Below are 20,046 nucleotides of genomic sequence, written 5' to 3' on the forward strand. Positions count from 1 at the left end.
GAAGGAGCTGGCGGGGGGCGGATCGCCGGGGAATTGTCGGCCAAGATGGCGGTGGCGGCGGCCCTGGCGAGAGTGTGGGGGCCAAGACGAGGCCACTTTGGCCTGTTTCTGCGGCGGCTTGGGACTCGGGGGCTGGTCACCTCTGTGAGTGTATGGGCCGCCGGGGGAGGGTTTCCCCAAGGGGAGAATCCAGACGTTCTCGCTGTCTTCGAAGCGTGCGGTCCCTGCAGAAATGGAAGGAAGGGCTGTCACTGGACAAGGACTGCGAGAAAGGCTTGGGGAGGACGTTCAAGGGCAGCGCTTCGTCTCCTCTAGGAGAGGGAAGTCGAGGCAGCCCCGTTGTGGGCCGCTGGGGGTGTCCTCGTTCCCTGCCACCCAGCGTCCGGGAGGGAGGCCTTTTGCCCTCGTAAGGATGTTGTGAAAATTGGTCAAGGCGGCGCTGCGAGCTGGGTCTGGCATCTGAGGGCGATGGGACCGCCGGCTGCGCCCCGAAAGATGAGTTAGAGAACGAGAGCGCCTTAGTCAGGAGCCCCCTCTGGCCGGAGACCCCCGCGCGTTTCCTCGAGACGGGGCTCCCCCGCCCCCCGCTTTTATCGTGTCCTGCCTTTCTTTGCTGCTTGGCTCGAATTCTGATTTCATCATGAACACTGTAACGAAAAGCTGTTTGATCCGGGAGCCCCCGGACCCTCATGGAATGTCAGGTAGGGACCTTGTCGGGTCTCGGTTGAGCCATAGGTCGGCGGCTGTGGATTTAAGCGGGGGAGGGCTCTTTCACTTTGCCCTAGAAATGCTGTATTGCATTGCTGCCCGTATTTCTGACGCCTTAGAAACACCTTATTTCTCATCTAACAGGTCGGGATCCCTTTCCCCTGATGCTGCTAATGACAAGTGCATGCAACAGAAATCTAGTTGGGGGGACTGGAGCGATAGCACAGCTGTTTTGCCTTGCACGCGGCTGACCTGGGTTCGATTCCCAGCATCCCATATGGTCCCCCTGAGCATGGCCAGGAGTAGTAATTCCTGAGTGCAGAGCCAGAAGTAACCCCTGTGCATCTCCGGGTGTGACCCAAAAACAAAAACAAAAAAAAAAAAAAAGAAGAAAAGAAAGAAAGCTAGCTGGAAGTTCCTGTTTAGAGAGACAAAAGCTGTGGACTGCAGAAAAGCTCGGAATTAAAGCGCCCTAGACAATAGTGCAGCAGGAAGGGCGTTTGCCTTGCACCAGGCCAACCTGGGTTTAATCCTTGGCAACCCATATGGTTTCCCGAGCACCACCAGGAGTAGTAGTTCCTGAGTGCAGAGCCAGGAGTAACCCCTTAGTATTGCCTGGTTAAAAAAACAGATTCCTAGACAGGAGAGTAGTGGGTTTGGTGTGAGTGTTGGAGGGGGGAGGTGGGGGTGAAGCTAGAGCGCGGGGGTCCTTATCCCTCATCTGCTGTTTGCATCGACGCAAACTCAAGCCAAGGGGCTGCCCCTCTCAGCTTGAAGGTTTCCGCTGGTCAGATGGTCACCACACCCACCTACTAAGGCAGCTGCAGATATTCTTAGACACGGTGCTGGGAACTAGATCTGGCGCGTGGTGAGGGTAGGGGGAATGTTGGCCACTGTGGATGGGGAGGGGTGCTGAGCAGGGTCAGAAAGCTGACCTTGGAATTGGGGAGAAGCAGGGAGGTGACCTTGGGCGAGAGCCCAGCTAGGTGAGGCCCTGCAGGAAAATCTACCTAGACCTGCAGGTGTTGGAGCTGACCTTGACTCGCCACCTTCGGAGGGCTGCAGTGCCCAGGAGGAGGGGGACGAGCATGGGTTCTGGGCTAAAGCTTGGGGATCCAGGCAGGGAAGGCCCTGGAAGCAGGTAATTCTGGAAGGGCTGCTGAACGCTTTTTTTGGCTCAGTCAGATCCCGCACAGCTGATCTCGGTTCCCCTTCGCCCATTGGCTGGCCCGTGGGGCGGGAGGGGGTGGCTGGGGGCAGGAGAAGGAAAGGTCACCAGGGATGATTACCTCGCTTCCGTCTCGGCTCAGCCCTGCTGCCTTTCCCCCTTGCCGCCCTTATTTTTTATTTTTATTTATTTTTTTAAATTTTTTGGTGAGGAAAGCAAATCTTTCAGGTTCATACTCTTTTGATGGGGCAGTGTTTGGGCCACAAACCAGCAGTGCTCATGGCTTACTCCTGGTGGTGCCAGGGATGGAACCTGGCCCAGCCACGTGCAAGGCAAGCACCTTTACCTGTTGGCCTATCTCTCCAGCCTCAGTATTTTTTTTCTTTTTTTTTGGGGGGGGGTTACTCCTGGCTTTGCACTCAGGAATCACTCCTGGCGGTTCCAGCCTCAGTATTATTATTATTATTATTATTATTATTATTATTATTATTATTGGCTTTATGTATCCACAATTTTTTTTTATTTTAATTTTAATTTTTGAGTCACGGTGAGATACAGAATTACAAAGCTGATCGTGGTCTGGTTTCAGTCACAGTGTTCCAACATCCTTTCCCGCCCCCCCCACCAGTGTACATTTCTCACCACCAATAACAGTGTGCCCATTTTCCCTCCTGTCACCCTCCCTCACCCAGTCTATCTCCTCAGTTTAAATTTTTTTAGAAAAAAAACATTAGAGTCCTTGTGTTTTCATCCTGTCTCTTATTCCTCCCACTTGTTTTTTTTTCCCCCCTAAGGCTGGAAAGATGACTTGGGGGTGGTGGGAGGACAGAATCATAGCATTTGGTGAAGGAGGTTTTTGCCAGTTCATTGGCTGGAACTCAGGTGGTGACATGTGAGCCCTGCTCCGGCACCCAGGGCCCCTGTTGACCTGAAGTTTTCACATTCTTTCATTTTACTGAGTTTAAATTTAACAAATGAGCACTGGTGTCCCTTTGGGTCATGCAGTTCTAGCCAGTCCAGGTGGAGATGGGCAGACCAGGAGTCCGTGTGGTGTTGACCTGGCCCAGGCTGGGGCAGCTGTGCATCCCCCGCCCCTTTTCCTGAGTGCCCTGGTGCCCTGGAGATTTGCCCAACGCCCCCTCCCTTCTTCCCGCCAGAGGCACACAGCTGTTTTAGAGCTCAGGAAGAAGAGCTGGAAGGAAATGTGATTGTTCAGGAGCCCTGAGCTGGTTTCTGGGGCAATACCCCAGAAACAGGTAGGCTCTCGGCCAGCTTGCTCCGCTTCTCAGAGCCTAGTAAGTGGGCGTGACTAGGGACCTTGTGTGGTGGGAACCCCGGGAATCCCACAGGCTCAGACTCTGGTATTTGTCAGGGAGGTCATCACATGTCCAGGTGGCCAGGGCCTGTCCATGCCGGGAGCGGGGGGGAGATGGTCCTCACTGCCCCACCCTGAGGACCCTGAGCTCAGCAATAGAACCATTGCCTTGCAAATGTGAGGCCCAGTGAGCCCTGAGCCTGAGCCTGGCGGATCCCCCAGCACCACTGAGTATGACCCTAAGACAAAAGGACTGTCCCGATCTTCTTTGTATACCCTGAAGCCCTTCATGGTTCATGGCTCCAAACAGCCCCGCTCATGGATTCCTTCTTTCCTGCTGGGACCCGTGCTGTGGGCCGGTCCTGTGCTTGGGAGCCCCCAGCCATACCTGATGGGGATGGAATGGGAGGGGATATTTGGTGCCTGGGATCATACTCAGGGCCTTGCACAAACCTCTCGCACTGTCTCCCCAGTCCTCCCCTATTTTATGTGGTCACTGGGCTTGGTTGGGGCGTCCAACTGCTTGGTTGTGCCAGCTAGTCCTCACTGGGGGCTGCTGGTGCTCCCACACGGCCATGTCAGGGCCAGGACTCTGACCCGCTGAGCTCATATGCTCTTAGCTGTCGCCCTTCATGGGATTACACGCTTCGTTGGGGTGCGGTTGGCCCTGCTGGCTCCGGCATGTGGCCCCTGATTCCTGCGTGTGGCATCTGCGTGCTCATCACAGGTTTCACAGAGAAGGTAGTTTGGGGCCCCATGGGTTGCGTGTAGGCATTGTGCTTATTCCACGCCTTGTTTGGCCACCCCTGGTCCAGTCCTGAACCGCACCGCTTTCTCACTGGTTCTGTCCCTCCATGTCCCGCCTCGTGCAGAGGTCTTGCACCCCTTAGTTCCCAGGGCCCACTGGTCTGTTGCTGAAGCTCTGGGGTCCATCTTGTCTCACTGGTACTCGCTGCTCTTGGTCCCGTTGGCTTTCCCGGGCTCTCTGGCAGTGCTCCCTGGGTGCAATCTGCTGTTTTTCCTGCCCTGGTGCGAGTGTAGGGCTGTGGGGTCAAAGAGGCTCCTGAGCCGCAGTTTGCTGTGGGGACATACGCCTAGGGTCAAAGTGGAAGTTACCTGCCTGTCCTCCCCCCTTCAAGTGTCCCTTTGTCCCATCCCTCAGCCAGTCCCATTCTGTTTGGCTGCATCTCACATGGGTGAGATATAAAAGGTGGTGGGCAGGGGGGATAGAGATAGGAGAGTAGATAGCATACTTACCTTGCACTCTGCAGACCCAGGTTTGACCCCGACACCCCACATGGTCCCCCGAGCACTGCCAAGAGTGATCCCTGAGCACTACAGGGTATGGCCTCCAAACCAAAATAAGCAAATGAAAGGACTAGTTGTCCTCAGTAGTTTCCCGGGCATTTCTGCCCTTCACCTCCGGTCAGGAATCTCTCGCAGTGCTGGGACAGCAGAGTGCCGAGCTGCCCAGGGTGTGGGGGTCTAACTTGGGCCAGATGATTTAGCCTCTGACTCATCTCTTGGGCCCCAAGGACATGACTCTCAGGAAGCACGTCCTGTGAAGACCCCCAGGCTCGGTCGGCTTCAGGACTTGGCGTCTCTTCTTCCCAGGGTTGCAGTCCTCAGGCTTCTCCTGTCCCGAGACCCCAAGAGAGGGCAGCATGTCTTCAAATTGGAGGGCAGAGCCAGGGGCAGACACTGAGGGTCTGTGCGCAGAGGCCATGGTACAGGACTGCTCCAGAACTTTTCGTGCTGGACTCTCCGCATGCTCCTCTCTCCCCAGGTGCACATAGCAGTGCTCCCTGGCTCCTTGTGCCAGCCTCCCATCATGAGCTCCATGCCCTTGGACAGACCACCTAGCTCCCTGGGGCTCCCTCGCGACGTGCAGGGCCACTAGGGCAGGAGGCCCAGATGAAGTGCCTGGAGACAGAGCTACTCCGGTCACAGCCTGTGAGGTCGTGGGCTGCGGGGCCCCAGTGCCAGGCTGTCCTGCCTAGAGCTCACATCTCACTCAGCGCTTGAGGCCGAGCAGAAGGTTCTCTGGAGCTGCCCAGCAGCTGCTTGCTTCTGACCTTTCTCTGTGGAGCTCCTTACTCTGGCATCCCCCAGACCGGTGCTTCCCCACCTGCCTGAGGAGCTGAAATTCTTTCTCCTGCCACTCGGGGTCGCTCTGCCCAAGGCAATGTGTCTGTGTGTGGTGGTGGTGGTGATGGGCTGATCCCAGGGCTACCTGGAGCTTTCCCGCCCTGAGTGAGCGAAGCTGGGCCCAGTTTTCGCCTTTCAGTTCTCTGGAGCTCCTCAGCCTTCAGCTCTGGACCGCTCTGGAGCCGACGCTGTTTGTCCCGGGTTGACTGTTGGACTCCTCAGTGCGTTTCCAAGGTGCTCTCTGTGTGCCGGGCCCTGGGCGGGGCTGCTGCAAACCACCTAGGACCTGGTTCTTGGCTAAACCTCTCGGGACTCTGGGGATCACTCACAGCACCAGGAGGGGGGTGGCTCTGCCCACAAGGAGCACCTGGGTCCTGCCAGCAGCCTTGCAGGGTCTGGGTTTACCCTGCCCTCACCTTTCCCGCACTCCAAGAGTCCTTGTTTCCTTGCCGGCAGCCCTTCTCTCCCACCCTCTTTGTCTTGGGGTGCCTTCTCCCCATTTCCTCTTCCTGCCCATGGAGTAGGTCGTCACCCTTCTCCCACCCCTTGCTGTCCTGTGCTCCGCGGAGGTGCACGTCATGTGTCCTGAGCCCCACTTTCACGTAACCTGCAGCCAGGAAGATCGGGGAGACAGAAGGAAGTTTGCATAGACAGGGTGGGTCTGCAGAGAGCCACGCCATGAGTGAAGATTTTGGCACTAGGTCAGCCTCGTCCAAGGCCGGGAACGTCACTGCATTCGGCCGCTAGCTGTGGTCTGTAGCACACCTGCTTGGAGACTTACTGGAATTAGGATCTGGGGGGAGAGGGACAGCAGAGCCTCTGATCCTCTCTGAGACTGGGGAGCCTGATAGCGCCCCTAGGTGCATCCCTGTGTAGCCACTTCCCTCGGCAGCAAGTGGAGAAGAGCGGGCCAAGCTGAGCTGCCAGCACGGGCGTTTCCTTTTTTGCACGGGGTGTTTCCTTTTTTTCCCTCTTTTTTCTTTTTGGGTCATACCCAGCTGTAGGATAACATGGGATTTGTCTTTTAGCCTTGCCTTAGGGAACATAGATTATCTTAAAGCAATGTCTTTTCTGTATGGACACAGGAAGACAATATTGTGCTTGTAAATTGGGAGTTGATTGACTCCAATAATATTTACTCCTGGGCATCTGCTTTCTTAACTCAAGTTGCCCTCGGTTCCTAGCAGCCCAAAAGCAAGATCCCGACGAGGGACAGGACGGATCCAGGGCAAGCGGTGAGTTATGTGCTACCCTGGCATCGAAATGGGCCAGGCCAAAGCGCCACAATACTCAACTATAAGTTGAGGGCATGATCATGGACAATGCTGTCATGATCCAAAAGTAACGATGAGATTAGGATCCTGCTGGGGTTAGGAAGATTAACCTGGCCTGAGGACTGTGGTCTGGAGATGCCCTCAGGAAAAACCAAACTTTATATCTCTTACTGTGCTCACACAGAATGACATTGCTAGAAATATTAGAAGTAGATTTACTATAACTTTTTAAGTAGATTACTAGCTCACACCCTGATACATCCTTGTTTGGACCCCCACCCTTGAGTGGATCTCCTTAGATGAGATTTTGTTAATCTCCTCAAGAAATGGTTTTACTCTTAAAAAAAAAAAAAAACTCAAGGGTGGGGGTCCATTTCGATGCCAGGGTAGCACTCGTCGGGATCTTGCTTTTGGGGTGCTAGGAACCGAGGGCAACTTGAGTTAAGAAAGCAGATGCCCAGGAGTAAATATTATTGGAGTCAATCAACTCCCAATTTACAAGCACAGCTTTCCTGTGTCCATACAGAAAAGACATTGCTTTAAGATAATCTATGTTCCCTAAGGCAAGGCTAAAAGACAAATCCCATGTTATCCTACACCCAGCAATGCTCAGGGGTTACTCCTGGAGAGCCACTCAGGAATTACTCCTGGCTATGCTTGGAGGACCATATGGGATGCTGGGGATTGAACCCCAGTCAGCTGCGCGCAAGGCAAACGCCCTACTCGCTGTGCTATCACTCGGGGCCCATGGGGCGTTTCCTTGTTTCTTCACTCCTACCAGGGTACGTGTGCTCCCTGGGGCCTCGGATGGTCCCCTGCTTCACTGCAGAGGATGTGGGGGACAGGACACACTTATCCTCAGGCCAGGACACCATGTGCTCCAGAGGTGGGCCACAGGGCAGAGTCAGAGCTTGGTTAGATGCAGAGTCTGGTTATGTGCAGGCCCAGTTAGACCCAGGGCCCGCAGCGCCTGGTAAGGCGCAGAGCAAGTAAACGCAGGCCCAGAGCTTGCACATGCACTGGGAGGGAGCAGGACCCTAGGGAGGGAAGGTGAGTCTGGAAACGGGCTCCTGTGGAAGCTGGGGTCAGAGCAGGAGTTTTGGGGGTCCCTGTGGCCACCATGCTAGGTTTGAAGCCCAGTTTGAACCTTTTGGGTCTCCCAGGTTGTGCTTAGGGGGCCTGGTGGCCACTCCTGGTGGTTCTCAACTAACTGGCCAGATGGTCCAGTGCTGAGGCCGGCATTGCTTCTGAACCTTCTGTGCTGGGGGCCACTGGGCACCCCTGGCTGAGCTGGGTTGGTAGGCACGGGGGCATCGAGCCCAGGGCCAGGCATGCACACCAGCCTCAGCGCCTTTGTTCGCCTTGACCCAGCCCTGACTTGTGGGGGGTGGCCCCCACCGACTGTGCTTAGGGATGGGTGCCCAGGTGCCCAGGGATGCTCCTGGGAACCCAGACTGGCTTTCTCCGACCTCACATTATTAATTGGGCCTTAGGGAGTAGGGTGAAGAAGGCATAGGAGTAGGAAACCCGGTCTCCTCACTGCGCTGCCCAGAGCGTGGGGGAGGGGCATGGAGCTTCCCAGACTGTTCAGGAGTGTTCCTCGTCTGTTAGTCCCTCCAAGGCCTCTGGGGGTTCTTCTCCCTGCAGGACGCTTACCTCCCCACCCCTCTGCTTCCATGTGCCTCAAGGGATGGTTCTGTTGTCACCTGCACCCCCCTCCCCCACTGTCACTGCATACCCCAGGGCTTTGCCTCAGAGGAGAATATTTTCTTGCTTGCTTGCTTTCTTGTTCTGAAATTGGTGCAGTACTTATTATTATTTTATTTATTTATTGTTATCTTGGCTGTACCCTGCGGTGCTCAGGGCTTACTCCTGGCTGAATTTAGGGATAACTTTTTTTTTTTAAATTGAATCACAGTGAGATACACGGTTAGGAAATTGTTCATAATTGAGTTTCAGTCATACAATGTTCCAGCTCTCAGGGCTTACTCTTGGCGGGTCTCAGAGAACCATATGCAGTGGCAGGGCTCAAATCTGGGTGGGCTGTGTGCAAGACAAGTACCCTCCCCATTGTGCCATCCCTCAGGTCCTTACTATTATTTTAATCATTGTGGGAGCTACAGTGCCTGGGGCCATGCCGTGCTTGCCAGGCAGCAAACCGGGGACAAGCTCTCCCCCACTACACACACCCAGAGCCTCATTCCCTGCCCTGCAGGAACCACCCCATTGCTTGCCCATTCAGCACCTGCCTTCAGGCCTGCCAGCCCTCAGGTCCCCAGCCTGAGGCTGGAAAATAATATTCATTGAGTGCTCAAGTATTTGTTGAGTGAGTCAGCAGGACTGACCGTGATGGGGCTGGGGCTGGAGGGGAGACTGAGGCAGCTAGACCTCTACTCCTTGCTCCGCAAACCCCCTGACCCCAGCCTTGGGCTTTGGCGCCTTCCTCAAGGTGGTCACGTTCTCAGTGAAGTAGGAGCGCCTTGGGCCACGTCATAATACAACGGGGAGGCGCTTGCCTCGCATGCAGCCCTCCCGAGTTTGATCCCCAGCACCCCATATGGTACTTGAGCACATCAGGAGTGATTCCTGAGCTCAGAGTCAAGAGTCAGCACTGCCAGGTGTGGCCCAAAAACCAGAAGGACAAAGGAGACCCTTGAGGCAGGGGTTGTGACCCCGTGGTCCTTGGCTGGGACAGGGGACCTCAACTGTTTGCCTCAGCCTGCAGAGTCCAGCTCTGTCTGAGGGTTCCTGGGGTCGCAAGGAGCCCCATGTCTGGGCAGACACAGGTGCACTGTGTGGGGCCTGTGTGCTTCTGGGCTAACAGAGACAGATGCCGAGGCAGGGCCCAGGCGTTGCAAAGGTTTGGGCTTCTTTGAGCTTCTAGTGGTACCGCTATGGCCCTTGAGTTGAGTTGGGATTGTTTTGTTTGGGGGCCACACCCGGCTGTGCTGAGGGATCACTCCTGTTGCATCTCGGGAGACTGTGTGAAGCTAGGTAGGCCACCTGCCCACTGTACTCTCTCTGGCCGCAAGTTACCCACTTTTTTTTTTTTTTTTTTTGCTTTTTGGGTCACACCTGGCGATGCACAGGGGTTATTCCTGGCTCTACACTCAGGAATTACCCCTGGCGGTGCTCAGGGGACCATATGGGATGCTGGGAATCGAACCCGGGTCGGCCGAGTGCAAGGCAAACGCCCTACCCTCTGTGCTATCGCTCCAGCCCCCCCCTTTTTTTTTTTGGCTTTTTGGGTCACATCTGGAGATGCTCAGGGGTTATTCCAGGTGGTGCTCAGGGGACCAAATGGGATGCCAGGGATTGAACCCAGGTCAGTCACGTACAAAGCAAATGCTGTGCTATCTCTCTGGCTCCCACTTTTTAACATCAAATTCTTTTGTGTCTACTTTGGGGTCACACCTGGCTCTGTACTGGGGTCACTTTCGGTGGTGCTGGGGGACCATCATGTGGGCCAGCAGAGCCCTTGCTCAGCCTCTGATCTGGCTCTGACCCTCTAGTCTGTAAACTTTCCCCTTCTCGCGTATATTTGTGTGTCTGGGCAGTGCTGGGGGTCAACACATGTGAAGCAGGTGCTCTGCCACTGAGCTCCCTTTTTCCCCCTTTGTTTTCTTTTTATTCTTTTTTTGTTGTTTGGGGGCACCCCCAGAGGTGCTCAGGACTTTCTCCTGCCTCTGAACTCAAGGATGACTCCTGGTGGGGCTTCTTAGAGGACCCTCTGTGGTGCCAGGGATGGAACCCAGGTGGGCTGTGTGCAAGGCCAGCACCTTCCCCACTGTCCTGTCGCTCCAGCCAAGGTGTGATCATGTGTGTATTGTACACACAAGAACAAGGCACACATGGGTTCTGTCACATGGAGGTCATGGGAGGAGGAAGTGCACCAGACTGAGCCCCTGTGCACCTACCTGACCGGGGGCAGCCCTGACCCGGCGTGTATGTACCTCCCTCCCCCGTCTCCCCGCAGCACCCGCGGAGGCAGCAGCAGCAGTTCTCTTCGCTGGATGACAAGCCACAGTTCCCGGGGGCCTCGGCAGAGTTCATCGACAAGCTAGAGTTCATCCAGCCCAATGTCATCTCCGGGATCCCCATCTACCGCGTCATGGACCGCCAGGGCCAGATCATCAACCCTAGCGAGGACCCCCATGTGAGAGGCGCCCTGCCCTCCCCCCGCCCCCCAGGCCCGGGCCCCTCTCTGGTGCCACCCAGCCCATGCCTGTGTCTGCCTTCGCCTGCAGCTGCCCCAGGAGCAGGTCCTCAAGTTCTACCGGAGCATGACGCTGCTCAACACCATGGACCGCATCCTCTACGAATCCCAGCGGCAGGTGCGCGGGCGGTGGGGGTGGGGCCTCAGGGGCTTCGGGACCAGGGCTCGGGGCACTCCAGAGCCCTCTGAGGCGCCCTGTGGGGTGTGTGGAGATGGGCTTCTTCCCTGGAGCCCACTGTCCTGAGGCCCAGGGAAACCCTCCAGCTGGGCCAGCATCCTCAGTAGAGGCCACTGGCCAGTCCAAATCCTCTTTGTAGGATCTAAAATGGTTTGGGCATTGTTTTTGGTTGGTGGTGGTGTTTTTTTTTGGGGGGGGGACCACACCCCGCAATGCTCAGGGGTTACTCCCTACTTTGGACTCAGAAATTACTCCTGGCAGTGCTCAAGGGACTATATGGGGTGCCAGGGATCATATTATCATTGTTCAGGCCCTGGGTTGGGGTTTCTTGATGCCATTTTCCTCCCTGAAAGCCTGTGCTCAACCCATTCGCCCCATTCTTGCCTGACAGAGGGGCTGCATTGACTCGGGGTGGCCTGCTGCAGGTATGGCTGTCTCCAGGCCCCTCTCCCGGTCCAGTGGGCAGCGCTGTCATACTCTCCTGGGCCTTTTCTCCTGTCTCATCTCGACTTCCTTCCTTCACAGACTTTTAATCTACAAATAGGGAGTCCAGGCACCAACGGGGCCTTCGCAGGACAGTTTTCTTCCTTTGTTTGCCTCCCTGGCTTCAGAGTGTGAAACTGCAGGGACTGTGTGTGGGGGGGGGGGCCCTGCTGTGAGGCTCCAGTAGGAATTCCCTGAGGCCCGGTGCCTGAGACTTGGCCTGGTGGCAGAGGGAACCTCTCTGTAGCATCAGCTCAGCCTGCAGACCTCTGTTCCCCACTCCACCCAAGTCAGCCTCCAACTCTGAAAAAAAAAAAAAAACAATAAAAGCAGTAGTTTAAGTGGATTGATAGTCCTTTTTTCTGTTCCTTAAGAGAAATCTGTAGACAAGTGCTCGAGGCTGCTATAACGGCGCAACCCCAGAGTGGACTTCTAGCCTCTAAGGCCTCTCATGAACCAAGTGGCTGCCCATACAGCTGCCACCATGTCTCATTCCATGCAGGAGGTAGAAGAAGGGGACACACTCTGACTCTCTCCACACCCACCTCCATAGAGCTTCTTAGATAGTCCTCTTAGAAACTCTCTGCTCAGACGTGTGTTAAGCTGCAAGGAACACTGAGAAATGGGATCTCTGAATCCTGGCAGATGCTGCCTGCCCGGGGCTTGGAGCCTGGTTCCTCAGCTGAACCTTGCTCAGGCCACTCCCCAAGCCCACCTCACAGCCCTTCTAGGCTCTCAGTAGCGGCCAGCGCCCACTTACTTGGCACCGGGAGGCCGTGAACTCTCAGTGGACTTCTGCTTAGAGGAAAATCTCGTCCCTGTGTTTGCTGCCCTGGGCCAGACCTGTAGAACACATCCCTGGACAGTCAGGTCCTCGCTCTTGCCTGCACCACCCTGCCCGAGAAGCTGATTTCTGTCTCTTTGCTGGGAGGGCTCCCCTACCCACTCACCCCTGCCCAGCCTCCAGTCACCCTGGTGCCTGATTCCCATGGCTTCCTGGCTCCTGGCCCTGGACGCCCCACACTGAATTCAGCCTGTTCAGACATGACCGGACACCGTGTTCCGGACTTGCCCCACAGCCCTGAGGCCAGTCTCAGTGAGAGGGGCTGCATCTGCCGCTCGCCCCAGCTCCACACCCACCATGCTTATCTCTCAGGCCAATCTCAGTGAGAGGGGCAGTGTCTGCTGCCCTGCCCTCCCCGCGGCCTGGCTGCCGAACCCGCACTGCTGCCCCGCCTCGGCCTGCGACCCTCTTCTAGGCTTCCTGCCTCACCCAGGCTTTGGTGCCAGTTTCTGCCACCCGTGTCCAGTTCCTGGGCATGAAGGAGGGCACAGGCACGTTCCAGAAAACCAAGCGGAGTCAGCCCATGGAGTAGCCCCAGGGCTGGAGGCCCCAAGTTTGCACCCCAGATCTGATGGCCCTAGCCATAGCCTTGTGGCTCCCAGTACCCCATCAGGAAGGCCATCAGGGAGGAGACCACAGCCCCCTGCCCCCACCCCCGCACTAAACCCACTGACCTCTGCTTGGGAACCCTCACCCACAAATAAAAAACTCCCAGGCAGACGTTTCCTGAAGACTGAGTAGAACTTGGTCTTGAGGCTGTATCTGCGTGTCAGAGAAACGGGCACCAGAGCGGCTTTTCCAGGTGCTGGGGTGGCGTTGGAAGAAAGGTGCCAGCAGGACACTCCGCTCCCCCTACTCCCCACTGCCTCCAGCACCCCTGTTCCCCAGCTGTTCCCACATGTCTGCCAGAGAGGCATCTGGGGGTGTCTCTGCAGAGAGCTGCTGGCAGCTCCCCTTCTTGGGATCCTCGAGCTCTCTCTGCTTCCCAGGCTCCCCACACGCTGCCCCTTCCCACCCCACAGTGTCTCCTCTGGCCTTAGCCCGTACTGTCGCCTTGTCCCAAAACTTTCACCCCCGACCTTTATCCACTGCAGGCTTTTGCCCCAGTGCTCCCCCTTCCCCTGACCGCATCCCTTTGTTCTGCTAGACTGGTAGAACCCCTCCGGAACGTGGCTTGGCACCATGCCGGCCTCCGGGCAATGTCTGTTCTGACCACAGAGCCCTCAGTGATCGGCCGGGCACTGCAGGTCCCTGTCAGTGCCCGCCTAACCCCGCTCAGCCTCTGCGGCCTCCCCACAGGGCCGGATCTCCTTCTACATGACCAACTACGGCGAGGAGGGCACGCATGTAGGCAGCGCAGCGGCCATGGACAACACGGACCTGGTGTTCGGCCAGTACCGGGAGGCAGGTATGTCTGTGGGTGGCCTGACCTAGCAAAGTGATGCCAGGCCCTGGGTCTGCAGTACATGAGGGGAAGACTACCCCGGTGCCCGGCCCCTGGGTCCCACTCCGGGAGCAGCTGAGACCAGGAAGTACGGCCAAAGAGCTGGTAATCTGTTGCAAGTCAGAGCGAGCCAATGGGGGTGGGCATCAGCAGGAAGAGCGTCACGGTCCACCGCTGACCATCATCACTGGACTCCACTGAGCCTGTCCTCTCTGCCCTGGACACTCTGGGTGCCTGCCTGGTGGGGTTGCTGGCAGTGTGCAGTGGGTGGGCAGTGGCTCTCCTGGCCTCCCTCCAGGCAGGTCCTTTGGGAGCAGCTGTGGGGCGCCTGGCCAGGCCCAGGGCTGGCTGGCTGCCATGTGCAAAGCTCGGAGGCAGAGCCGGGGAAAGAAGAAAATCGATGGGCACTTAGGAAGATGGGGCAGGAGTCATCAGCCAGGAGCTGAGAGAGAGAGAGAGAGAGAGAGAGAGAGAGAGAGAGAGAGAGAGAGAGAGAGACAGAGAGACAGAGAGACAGAGAGACAATGTGTATATGTGGGGGCAGCCCAGGGGATTGCAAGAGCTTCCGGCTCTGGAGCCAGGCAGTTGGGGGAACACATACCTGCTCCTTGCCTCAGTTTCCTCGTTCATAACTGGAGGTGGGGAGCCTTCCCAGGACGGCAGTTGAGGGGGTCGCGGGGTCCAGGAGCTGAGGCCATGCAGTTCTGCTGCAGGGGTTCCATGTCCAGCCTCCCCAGACCCATATGGCCCTTGAGTTTACTCCCTCCACCTGGAGGGCAGACGCCCCCAGTGCTGTCTGAGGGTCAGCAGTATTGACCTGGGAAATGAGCTCGCCCAAGCCTGGGCCCACAAGGTAGCAGCCACCAGTGTTGCTACAGGGCCTCTCCCTGCAGCCGGGAGGACGTCTCTGGAATCGGGAGTGGGGGCGCGCTGTGCTGGGAGTCTGGGTCCACATGGGCTGCTGGGGCCTTGCAGGCAGGAGTCTTCCAGCTCCGAGAGAGAGCCCGGAGGAGGGAGCAGGAGGTTCGCGCCTGTGCCCAGCGACTGTGGTGGACAAGGGTCCTTAGAGCCCAGAGAACACTCCCCAAGCCCTTCCTCAGGGCGCTGTTCTCAGTGCTGAAAGCGCAGATGTGCTATGCTCAGGCCCCGCGGGCAGCTGAGCTGTCCTGTGGTCAGCCACATCTAGCCTGAGGTGCCTCTGACAGGAGGGGCAGGGGGTACCCTCAAGTCAGCCTGGCTCCTGGCCTCTTGGAAGGTCCCCCAAGCGTTGTCTTGTAAACTGAGAAGTTTGCGGGGTGACTGTGGGGGTGCTGGCAGGAAGTGACACTCATGCAGACACTTGTGGGGCAGCCAGCATCCAGCTAGCAGGGTCATTCCTGTAGGACCATGCTGGCCAGTACAGACTGGCCCCAGGCCCCCGGGCCTGGAAATCTGCATGTCCTGCATCCCAGCCACACCCGGCCTAGTCCCTCTCAGGGGCGCCCTGGGGCACAGGGTGAAGAAGCCCATATCAGGGGCTTGTGGCCATCCCTTGACTTGAGGACCACCTCATGACCCCCTTTTCCTGCCCCAGCCTACGTTCTGCCTCTCTGGTCTGCTTAGATACACGTGGCCCATCCATGTGAGTCTATTCGTTTATGGCCCTGTCAGTGTGCTTGTCCATTGGAAGGCCAGTCACAGACATGAAAGGGGCACATTAAAGTGAGGCTGAGCACCCCCCAGTCCTCATGAACCCCGATCATCTGTGTCTGTTTGTGTTAGAGTCGACTGGGCAGCACCAGTGTCCGGGGGCACCTGTTCCTCACAGGACCCCCATTAGCCGATGGGCAGAGCTGCATCCCACCTCCCTGTCCTCCGAGTGGCAGAGTGGTCCCATTGCCCGCAGACAGTGGGACTTTGGGCTTGTTGGGGGGCATGTCGGAAAGTACGAACAGCACTCAATTGAGATTAGGGAATTCACGTGCCTAGTCCATCAGGATCCGTCAGGGCCCATCAAGTCCAAGACATGATTGTGAGTGGGTCTGAGGGTCCCCAGCTGAAGTAAAGAGGAGACTTTGGAAGTCGCTGCCGCTTTAATGCCCAGCTTATGTCTGTGGGGTGTGAGGGGTGACAGTTGTCTATCTTCCTCCGCGGGGCACAGGAGCCCTGCTTCTGGCCCCATCTCTGTCCACCGCAGTCATGCCCCTCAGTAGGCCAAGCCCCTTCCCCGCCTGGTGGGTACCTCAGATGGGCAGGTGACCTTCCCATCGCAGAGGCTCTGAGCAGAGAGGGGTTCACCGCAGCTCCCAGAGTCAATGGCTTCTCTGCTCCACAGGTGTCAGCCAGCAGCTCCTACTGCTTTCCTGGAGGGAGGGGCCATCCCCAGGGCTCCATCCGAGAGTGCTCAGGAGACTGCAGTGCTGGGGATTGCACCCGGGGCACTGTGCATGCCAGGCCTGCTCCTTCGCAGGCTGGGGAATGGAACCCAGGCAGGAGCACGCCACCCAGCCCCCCGAGTTGACTGACACCCCACCTGCTTCTCCCCTCCTAGGTGTGCTGATGTACCGGGATTACCCCCTGGAGCTGTTCATGGCCCAGTGCTACGGCAATGTCAACGACCTGGGCAAGGGGCGCCAGATGCCCGTGCACTATGGCTGCAAGGAGCGCCACTTCGTCACCATCTCCTCCCCGCTGGCCACCCAGATCCCCCAAGGTGAGACCAGCCCATCCTATCTGGGGCCTCTCAAAGGTGGGGTATCCAAGTCCCCGTGACCAAGCCAGAGCCAGTGGGAATCGTGGCTCCCCAGAGCAGTCCCTGGGTGAAAACCCTGCCCGGGGCTGTTCACAGAGGCCTCGGGAAACTAACGCTATTTCCTGTCATTCCTGATGGTGAAGTTGCTTCTCACCCAGGTGCAGGGGCCCCTCTCACTCGAGGCTAGCGAGCTGTGGGCCCCCATGGAGCCAGTGCCCTCCAGTGCCCTCTGGGTGCTGGAAGCCCAGTGGCTGCTTCTGTCCTGTACCTCTGTGGTGGCAGCCGGGTATCAGACTGATGCACGTGTGGGGCTGTGCAGGGCACACGCAGGGCATTTCCCCTACCCCTGCTAGCATGCTCACGCCCAGACCAGGAGGCAGGCGGGCAGCTGCTGGGAGAAGGTGCCATTTGCTTGAAGGGAGGGAGGATTCCCATACTGCAGGGCAGTGACCTGACCCTCTGCTCAGCTGACCCATTTCCATCTCTGGACTCCGTTTTGGGTGCCAAGAACAGGAGACAAACCCTCAGCCCTTCTAGTGCCTCCATGGGAGATTGGGGTGATGGGGCCAGTCAAGGTAGAGAGTGCTGGGAGGTTGGGAGGGGAAGCCCAGGTGGGGAGGGAGTGTGATGGCAGCACAGACCGCTAGTGGGGAGGGAGGGGGCCGGGTGGGATCTGGTTTTGGGGGCCCAGGGCAGATGTGGCACCAGGGAGTGTCAGGCAGCTAGAAGGAGGGCACTGCATCAGCTGAGGGGAGCAGATGGGGGCAGGGCTGGATGAGGGTCTGTGAGGAGATCAGGTGTTTCCTTTCCCCAGGGGCCCTGAGTCGAGGGTATGTGTGAGGTGAGTGTGTGAGTCTGAGGGGTGGGTGTGGGTGAGTATATGTGGGTCTGAGGAGTATGGGTTGAGACGTGTGCATCTGAGGGGTGAATGTGGCTGATGTCTGTGTGTGTTCGTGGAATGAGTCTTGGTGAGATGTGTGTGAGTCTGAGGAGTATGGGTGAAGTGTGTGTGTGTGTTTGAGGGGCGAGTGTGTGTTAGGTGTGTGTGAATCTGAGGGGCGAGCGTGGGGTAAGGTATATGCGAGTCTGAGGGGTGAGTGCGCAATGAAGTGTGTGAGTCTGAGGGGTGAATATGGGATGAGGTGTATGTAAGTCTGAGGGCTGATTGTGGTGTGAGGTCTGTGTATCTGAGGGGTGAGTATGGGAAGGTGTGTATGAATCTGAGTGGTGTGTGTCAGGTCTGTGTGAGTCTGAGGGGTGAGTGGGATGACGTGTGTGTGAATCTGAAAGGTGAGTATAGATGAGGCATGTGTGAGTCAGGCATGAGTGTGGATGAAGTCTGTGCATCTGAGGGGTGAATGTGGGCGAGGCATTGGTGAGTCTGAGAGGTGAGGTATGTGTGTGTCTGAGGGTCAGTGTGGGTGAGGTGTTTGAGTCTGGATGAGGTATGTTTGCAGGCATCTGAGTGCGCGTGGTTGAGATGTGTGTGTCTGAGGGGTGAAATTGGGTTAGGTCTGTGTGTGTCTGCGGGGTGATTGTGGTGTGAGGTGTGAGTCTGAGGGATGAGCGTGTGAGATCTGTGTGTCATAGAGGTGTATGTCTGAGGGGCAAGTGCGGGGTGAAATGTGTGTCAAGGGGTGAATGTGGGTGAGTCATGTATATGTCTGAGGGGCAAGTGTGCGGTGAAGTGAAAGTCTGAGAGGTGAGTGTGGGTGAGGTGAGGGTAAGTCTGGGGGGTGAGTGTGGGGTGAATGGGGGGTGTCTGCCCTGCTTATATTCCTCTTGCTCCCTGCAGCGGTGGGCGCTGCCTACGCAGCTAAGCGGGCCAACGACAACAGGGCTGTCATCTGTTACTTTGGCGAAGGGGCGGCCAGTGAGGGGGACGCGCACGCTGGCTTCAACTTCGCCGCCACCCTGGAGTGCCCCATCATCTTCTTCTGCCGGAACAATGGCTATGCCATCTCCACGCCCACCTCGGAGCAGTACCGCGGGGATGGCATTGGTATGGCGCCCTCCTGCCCTGTCATGGCCTTGCGGAGGGTGGGCGGACCCCCAAACAATCACCTGGGACAATCAGACTTGAGGCACTAGAGCCTCAGCGAAGTCAGACTCAGGTCCTCATCCAGGCCCTCACCGGCCATATTTGTCCCTGCAGCGGCGCGAGGCCCCGGCTACGGCATCTTGTCCATCCGCGTGGACGGCAACGATGTATTTGCTGTGTACAACGCCACCAAGGAGGCCCGGCGTCGAGCCGTGGCTGAGAACCAGCCCTTCCTCATCGAGGCCATGACTTACAGGTGCCTGCCTGTCCCCGGCTGCATGGCCATTGCCCGTGACATCTGCTCCCTAGGGTCACTGTCCCCAGAGCCGCGTCCTATCCCCCAAGCCTTTATTCCACTCCCAACCCTCCGCCCACCCCCTGGCAGGATCGGACACCACAGCACCAGTGACGACAGCTCTGCCTACCGCTCTGTGGACGAGGTCAACTACTGGGACAAGCAGGACCACCCCATCTCGCGACTGCGCCATTACCTGCAGAGCCGCGGCTGGTGGGACGACGAGCAGGAGAAGGCCTGGAGGAAGCAGTCCCGCAAGAAGGTGAGGGCACCAACCCCACATTCCCCTGGGAATCCTTCACCGAGCAAGGAGGGAGAAGCTTGAGATTTGGAGGCCATGGGCTCCCCCCAGTCAGGGCCCTCGGCATGGCCGCCCTGTGGGCCCTGGGCACCCTTGCCACTGACACAGGGTTCTGGGGCTCCTGCTTCAAAGGTGGTTGTGGTAGCGGCCGTGCGACCCAGTGGGCAGCAGTACAGCCGGGCCAGCTCTGCCATGGCTGTACCAGTGCTGGCCAGACCCTCGTCCTGTGCCTCAGTTTCTCCCTCTGCAAACCAGAAAGCCCTCATGGGGTCCTGGAAGCTGTCTGCCCCACTACGCCCTGTCTCATGTCCATAGGTGATGGAGGCCTTCGAGCAGGCCGAGCGGAAGCCGAAGCCCAACCCCAACCTGCTCTTCTCAGACGTGTACCAAGAGATGCCGGCACAGCTCCGCAAGCAGCAGGAGGCCCTGGCCCGCCACCTGCAGACTTACGGCGAGCACTACCCGCTGGAGCACTTTGACAAGTGAGGCCGTGGCCCCTCCGTTGGGCTGTTACAGTTGAGAGGGCTCCGTCAGCCCCCTCCTCACCTGCTCTGAGTGCCTTCTCGGGGGGCGGGGGCGGGCGAGGGAGCCTTGGCTTGGGGCCCCCCAGGGCAGGCTGGGAGAGGCCAGCCCTGGGAGAAGCCAGCCCTGCAGTTCTGAGTCAGGGCCGGTGAATGAATAAACCAAACCACATCTCCACACAAGGCTCTGGGGCCTCTGGTCTGTTTCCTGGCGTTCAGAACTGGGAGTCCCAGGTGATGGGCTTGGGGGGCCCCCAGCCTCTCTGTGCTAGACACAGCCTAGGTCACGGAGAGGCTCCATTTCCTAAGATGGGCGGGGAGGGCTGGGCCACCACGGCCTCCATCCTCCTCTAGAAACGGGTGGACACAGTGGCCCCCT

General features: G+C 57.7%; 1 protein-coding gene across 2 annotated transcripts; it reads left to right on the top strand.

Annotated features, from left to right (window-relative positions):
• The first annotated feature begins 22 nt into the window (after positions 1-22).
• Positions 23-19,850, top strand: BCKDHA (branched chain keto acid dehydrogenase E1 subunit alpha). Of its 2 annotated transcripts, none has more exons than XM_004620771.2 (9): positions 23-144; positions 10,590-10,769; positions 10,861-10,947; positions 13,634-13,742; positions 16,309-16,470; positions 18,305-18,511; positions 18,665-18,806; positions 18,936-19,107; positions 19,462-19,850. In XM_004620771.2, exons 1-9 carry the CDS (start codon positions 46-48, stop codon positions 19,630-19,632), a joined length of 1,329 nt encoding a protein of 442 aa, XP_004620828.1. In that variant the 5' UTR covers positions 23-45; the 3' UTR covers positions 19,633-19,850. The 2 variants fall into 2 exon arrangements, with proteins under 2 accessions (XP_004620828.1, XP_055002279.1); XM_055146304.1 differs by lacking the exon at positions 23-144 and adding an exon at positions 180-701.
• The last annotated feature ends 196 nt before the right edge of the window (positions 19,851-20,046 follow it).

The sequence above is a fragment of the Sorex araneus genome, chromosome 8 (genome assembly GCF_027595985.1).
Source record: "Sorex araneus isolate mSorAra2 chromosome 8, mSorAra2.pri, whole genome shotgun sequence".
Taxonomy (NCBI): domain Eukaryota; kingdom Metazoa; phylum Chordata; class Mammalia; order Eulipotyphla; family Soricidae; genus Sorex; species Sorex araneus.

What these genes read in the sequence shown, in the direction of transcription:
- BCKDHA (XM_004620771.2), top strand. Translation starts at nt 46, where the DNA reads ATGGCGGTGGCGGCGGCCCTGGCGAGAGTGTGGGGGCCAAGACGAGGC. An exon ending in TCTACGAATCCCAGCGGCAG is followed by an intron (nt 10,948 to 13,633) that starts GTGCGCGGGCGG and finishes GCCTCCCCACAG; the next exon opens with GGCCGGATCTCCTTCTACAT. An exon ending in GGAAGCAGTCCCGCAAGAAG is followed by an intron (nt 19,108 to 19,461) that starts GTGAGGGCACCA and finishes TCATGTCCATAG; the next exon opens with GTGATGGAGGCCTTCGAGCA.